Source organism: Myzus persicae, unplaced genomic scaffold (assembly GCF_001856785.1).
Source record: "Myzus persicae strain clone G006 unplaced genomic scaffold, MPER_G0061.0, whole genome shotgun sequence".
NCBI classification, from domain to species: Eukaryota; Metazoa; Arthropoda; class Insecta; order Hemiptera; family Aphididae; genus Myzus; species Myzus persicae.
The window spans coordinates 383,767-390,725 of record NW_019102192.1 but is presented as its reverse complement, the minus strand read 5'-3'; the positions used below and the strand labels follow the sequence as shown (position 1 = coordinate 390,725).

General features: G+C 29.0%; 1 protein-coding gene across 1 annotated transcript; it reads right to left on the bottom strand.

Moving 5' to 3' along the window:
* Window positions 1-5,261: 5,261 nt before the first annotated feature.
* Window positions 5,262-5,719, bottom strand: LOC111031523. Its single transcript, XM_022311508.1, has 2 exons — window positions 5,474-5,719; window positions 5,262-5,409 (listed from the first exon to the last, which is right to left on the bottom strand). Exons 1-2 carry the CDS (start codon window positions 5,637-5,639, stop codon window positions 5,270-5,272), a joined length of 306 nt encoding a protein of 101 aa, XP_022167200.1. The 5' UTR covers window positions 5,640-5,719; the 3' UTR covers window positions 5,262-5,269.
* Window positions 5,720-6,959: the final 1,240 nt, after the last annotated feature.

Below are 6,959 nucleotides of genomic sequence, written 5' to 3'. Positions count from 1 at the left end.
AAACCAATGAAAATAAAGAAAAATTTGTTTTTCGAGATGTTAAGTGGATTCGGTACATTAAAAACAAAAAAGGTATAGTATTTTATAAGTCTTCATTTGGTTTAATTGCGAAATTCCTCAAATTGAACTTAAACAGGAAAAATGCTACTTCAATGGAAATTGAAAGAGCATACTATGATTTGTTACGTATAACTGAAGAAAAAAACATCTTATGACATAATTGGTATTTATACCTGAAACATTTCATGATTTTTATAAAAACCTGAAACCAAACATAGATATTAAATGATCCTATAATATCTGATGAAGAAAATGAATGATGTAACTTCTGTACAATTTGTTTTTATTTTATGTTATTTTAATACTTTGTGTTATTTTATCAAAGTGATTATTCTTTATACTAAAAGTTACTATTTATTTTATCTTAAAAGTAGTTGTTTATTTTTAAAAGTTTTACATTCAAAATGTTATTGATATTATAATTAATAATAAATTATACCCAAAAGGCATTATGATTTTAATAAAACCTAAAATCAGTCAAAATATATTACCTACTAGTACTATATTCTTAATTATTATTATTATTTACTTATATTAAAATATATCATATAAACTTTATTAGATAAATATAATTATGATCAACCTTTAGGTACCTATTCAATTCCATTTTTAATATAATATTATGTACATTGCACATATTATTATTAAAATATTTTGTATTTTTTGAGTTACTTTTCAGAGAGCTTAAACTATTATATGCAGTAATTAGTTATTTGTTTTATGGAAACTTTAATATATATATTGCAAAATAATGTATGTGTAATAAACAACTTTACTAAATTATAAAACAAATTAAATTATTAATTATAAATTAATTTTTGTTAACTTGATCCCAATAGCACAAATATTGTTGCATAATACGACTTGATACTTTTTGCACTTAATGGTATCAAGTCGTAAAGTACGATAAACGTTCGTGCTATTGATATCAAGTCAACAAAAATAACTAAAAAATGGTGTTAAAGTATTTTTATGTACATCATCATACATTTTATCGAAGTTATAAATAAAATTAATAGTTTCAAATTTTTTTTATTTAAATGTAGAAGATGAAACGTTTTTGTTGTCTACCGAACAATTACTGTTATTGACTTGATTCCCTTTTCACAAAAACCGTTCAATTATATATATTTTTGAGTTAAGGTTTGTCATTCAATACAAACAAAAAAAAAAAAAATTTACCTTTAGATTAAATTAACAAAATATAACTTAAGATGTATGAACTGAAGAAAACATTGTTGAGTAGTCAAGTTAGGACATGTTTACTTTGATGAACTGATTCAGTGAATCTTTTGATCATAAGAATCATAAGTCAACTTGTTCATTTGTTTGTGATCCCCGAAAAATTAAATTTGTGGAATCATTAATCAAATATTCGATGAGTTGTTTCTTATCATAATTATACAAAATTAATTCAAATCACTTAATTCTAGTTCAAACATTAATATAAGTCTTAAGTTAGTAAACTAGGTTTGAATACAAAATAATTATTTATAAGAATGGAAATATCCATTATCCAAGAAGTCACTATTTCCATTTTTTCGTTTTAATAGATGAAATTTCAATTTAAATAATGTAAAAAAATTATTTTGTTGACATAACAAAATGACAATAAATAAAAATCATCTAAATCCTATATAGAGTTAAGTAAAAAGTAATAATATTATCCAACAAACTATGTACAGTAATCAAAGATCGGATATTTATCAATAGAATAATATGGACAACTTGCTGGACAGTGAAATGATATTATTTAATTTTTAAGTTAGGTAAATCAATCACCCAGGGAAATTGTATTTAAAAAAAAAATATTTTTGCAAATTGAAAATGGAAATTGATTTCATAAGTAGTATTTTAAGAATTTCACGGTAATTACTAACATAAATGTAAATATTAAATCGTAATCGTACTTGTAATAGCACCTAATGTGCTGAAACATTTAAAAGAATTTCATGTTTAATTTTATTGGTTATATCTATGAATAAGAAAAATTGCAATTACCTTAATTATAATATAAAAATAATAAGTTCAACAAAATTCAAAATTTGTTTGTTTGTTTTTTAAAAATGTTTCATTTGTAATATTTATTTATATATTTGTAAGATTATTGTATAATTTAGTTTTAAAGAATAATAAATTTTTGTACATCAACTATCAAAAGGCTTATCGAAAATAATACCAAAGCTTTGTTGGTAGCACATAATTTATCAAAAACAGTAATTGACTCTAACGCAAATGTATGTTAATAAGTAGAAATTATATATTATATTATATTTATAGGAATATATTTTAATATAATAATATTGTACAATAACAACAAATAATGAGTGCTTGTAAATTTAAAACACGTACACTTTTACATTTTATTTAAATACTAATTATAGATGTAGTAGTGTAGTACCTACCCGAGTAGGACTTGTACTGTCCGAAACCGTGACGACAGAAACACGCAAAAAAAAAAATATATAAAAACCTAAAACAAGTTGTTTTCTACAAAGTTTCTTTTTAATTTTTATAAAATTATGAATATTAATTATGGTTTAAAAAGAAATAAGTAGTCATTTTATTATTGTTTGGTATAAAACTTACCGTATAGGTATATAAAAAAATGTTTGCTTAAAATGAGTTAAATGAAAAATGGTGGTAAAATGATAAAACAGTTTTATAATAAATATTAAATTTAAATAAGATTATGAAAATGCGTAGAGATCCTCAAAAATTATTTTTGCCTCCTCGTGAATAGAGTCCAAGTTACGCCTATGTCGGTGAGGGACTTGGATCCGCTTTTACCTAAGGCACGTTGTAATACACAGAATAGGATCAAGCATAAATAATGCACGATTGCACTTCCTACTGCATGTGCGATAATATATTATAATCTAACTTTGGACGGATCACTATTTTAATATTATAAATATATATAATAACACGGTCATCCAATCGCGGTCAGCAAAGAGCGTGTAGTGTGGCCCTCAAAAATATGGTAACAAAAACGCGCGGTTCGTCGCAGAAGCAAGGAATGCCTCGTAGTAATATAATAAATTGTCTATCGTTTATGTAACCACTAACCAATATTTAAATAATTAAATGTAATATGTTGTATGTAGTAACAATAAGTATCGTGATTCGCGGGCAGATATTAGGCTGACACCCTCGCATGAAACAAAACGCCCGGGATACATCAGAAGAAAAATTGTATGACATTCAACAATTCAGGCAATGGTTGGATCGGCAAGCTGCCGAGGAAATCTCGGTGGGCCACTCAAAATATGGGCCAGTTATGAGTGGTAATTGGTAACTTTTTCTTTTTGTGATAATGAGAAATGAGTACAAACATGAGTATAGAAATATATAATTTAATGAAATTCGGTGGGACGATACCATGACTATCCTGTTACACCGTCACCGACTCGACAAAGGACGAAAACGTAACACGACAGTATAGTATACCACTAAACCATGGTATATGGGATGCGTGGACGGAAAAGGACGGATTACTTGTCATTGCATAACAACGGCGTGCAAGAACACAGCGATACGGAACGCAAACAAACGTGACATACTACATACAAGCTGATAAAATGAAGAAATTCGACGGGAGCACTACAGTGACGCTCAAGGCGGAATGTGCCACAACAAAATACGAATGTAGATAACACTTACGGCTAAGGCGGACATGTAACAAAAACGGTCATAAACCGTCAGCGTAATTAATAAAATAATTCGTGATGCTATAAAAAAAACGGCTGTCGCAACATAGCGACATGGCTGACACTTGGTCGAGGCAGAAGACGGGACATGACATGTGAATATAATATATATTATCATTATGTAGACGTCGTTGATAGTGACATCTTGGCCAGGTGCAACGGCGGGTTCGTTTTAGTTCAAATCCACGATGACGGGTGTATCACCAGCTGAAGTCATATGCACTACAATACCTGTGGTGAAATCACGACTTTCCAACTTGATTTTTGTCAGGCCAGCATATTTCAGCTCATTAAAAACTATTGATGCATCGAGTTGGCGGAGGACAGTGACCGGATCTCGAATTCGGACGAAATATTATTGTGAATGTCGAGTGAATCCATTGCGATATTCTTTATGGGCATGTATGTCAATGTATCATAAGAGCATTATTTTTTAAACTGTAGAATTGAGAATACATTATTCCACAGTGTTCGTTATAACAATAATATTAAAATAATATAATTTAAAGTAGAAGGATTGTATTTTGATCATCCAAATTGGGTTTATCTTTATGTGTGAACGACAATCAATGCTTTGATGCAAAAAAATTTGAATTTTTTATATTTTTTTCACTTTTGAATTGCGTTGACATTAATGTTTATATTAGCACTGTACTATCCATTGAGGGTTAGGACACACTTTAAAACTGAATCATTCGACCCACTGCCCCACCAAGTTGGTGGCACCAACACTTTCTTTTGTTCTGCGATATTTACGCTTGGTATAGCTTTTGCTTAAGGTCGATGTGCGATGGTTTAGGGGTACTCGACGATATAAGTAGTAAGAGGGTCACTTTTCATAATATCAGAAATTACGATTAATAAATGCACACCTTTTAAGTCCTATGTTTACTTAAAAGAAATTTGTTGTATCTACGTTATAACCTAAAATGTTGTGTAACTGCAGTAGTCCTAAGTCGGTATGAAAATGTGTTTTTATAGGAGAATTCATTAATATGGTATCAAGTATTTAGGAAAGGTATGAACAGTTAATATTTATAGAACATAATAACATGAGAAACTTGCACTTACATTTCTCATTATTGTAATTTGAAAAGACAATTACGTTAATAATTAATATTTGTTTCTCCTATTACCTCAGTTTTAATATTGTCAAATCAATTAATATAATACCAAATACTCTATGATACATCACATTTCACTTGTTTTATGTTCGCAACGTATTATAGGCCCCATATGTATATAATATACATATTTTTTAAGTTTCACTATAATTAAACAATGCAATAAAACATTAATTGCGTACATCATAATTATTGTTTGTACCATCAGAAATATTTCAAATCATAAATTATACCAATCTATTAATAATAACCTAATAAACTTGCAATGAAATAAAAAAAAATAATGGTATCTAAAAAAATGGATTTTTAACTAATATTTTTAAGGCATTTCAGTATTTATTGTTATTTACCTTAGTCAATAATGAAATTATATTCTCAAATGTACAATTGTTTGCAGGAAATTTTACGTTTTGTCCAGACCCATGGTGACATTATTGAGCGAAAATCATCATGTTGCCGCAATAGTGAAAATGGTAATAAGTTATAACAATCTGCAATGACTGACGGATTAGGATCTGGTGATATGAGAAATTCTTACATTAATATTGACATTTTTTTTTATATAGATTAGGGCTTTACCACACTTGTTACCACAACGGATTCCAGAATTTCTCGAAGACTTCCATATTCTTGGGGGTTTTCTGGCAATCACAATGCTGGCAACTTTTATGGGCATACTAGCTGAACCGAATTGTTCAGTTACTAAACTATGTTCGACAATACTGGTTAACAATAGTACGTCCATCTAGGTTTACTGTTTATAGTGTTTATAGTGTAAACTTAAGGATTAAAAACAATTAGACCACTCCTTAGATTAGATTTACCGAACGGACAAAGAAGGAACCACACAGGGATGAAACAAGCAACACCTTGTTCGGTAAAAAAGTATGTATCTGAGCCAGACTTTTCTAACCCGAACTGGAGGATGGAATACTTAGAACGCGATACACTTCGGAGTTCGGATACACCTTCTTTATGTAAGTAAAAATGTAGTATAGTATTTTTTAAGTTTCTTAAAGATTTAATTTTTTTTTACGTAGATATGTTCAGCTTGAAATCTTAGTAACTTTTAAATTTATTACAAAATCCAGTTTTAGATTTTTTTTACTCGCTTTAACAAAAGTTAAGTGTTATTTTTAAATTGTTAAAGGCTAATATTTTTAACTATCAATCAACTAAATTGTGGACTTAAAAATTGAAGGGCATAGCTTAGAGCCAATTTCTGTGATTTTAAAAGCATAACGGAATTCCGAGTTTAGTTTGTGAATTAATGTTTTCATGAAATTTAAAAAAAACCAAAATTACTTTGAAATGAATGTGAATTGTGCCTTAGTAATAAATCATAATAATTTACAATATTTGGTATTTATCGATGTCGTGCACGGACTTATCTTTAAAAACGCATAGACAGGCAAGATCGTACTTGAGAAGCTCGAATCGAGAGCGGTTGTCGTGTGTCGTCGTTGAAAGCGTATTGACGAGATCGAGTCCAGTCCGGTATCGCAGGTTTCTAATACCGTCAAGCTCAAATGTTTGTACACAAGGGCGTATAATTATGCTATTTACAAAAAAAATTGGAAGGGCGGCATGGGCGCCCGCAGGCAAATGAGTTTGGGAAATCAATTAAAAATAATTTTGAAAAAATTTTGATAGGATTAAATTCTAAAAATAAAAATGGGAAGGGGTGCATGGGCGCCCGCAGGCAAATGGATTTTAAGAATCAAAAAAAAAAATATAAGAAAAATGTGCTTTAAAATAAACATTAAAGACTGCAGTCTACAATATCAGTATTCCTAAACTCATAGAGTTATTTACAATAATTATATCATGAGAAAATGAATATTATAATGAACCGACTGGTAGTTAAAATTTAAAAAATGTCAATAAAAAATTGAACTAGAGTTTAATTATAGAAATAAAAATTTTGAAGGGGTGCATGGGCGCCCGCAGGCAAATGTGTTTAGGTAATCAATTAAAAATAATTTAAAAAAATTTTGATAGGATTCAATTCTAAAAATAAAAATGGGAAGGGGTGCATGGGCGCCCACAGGCAAATGAGTTTAAG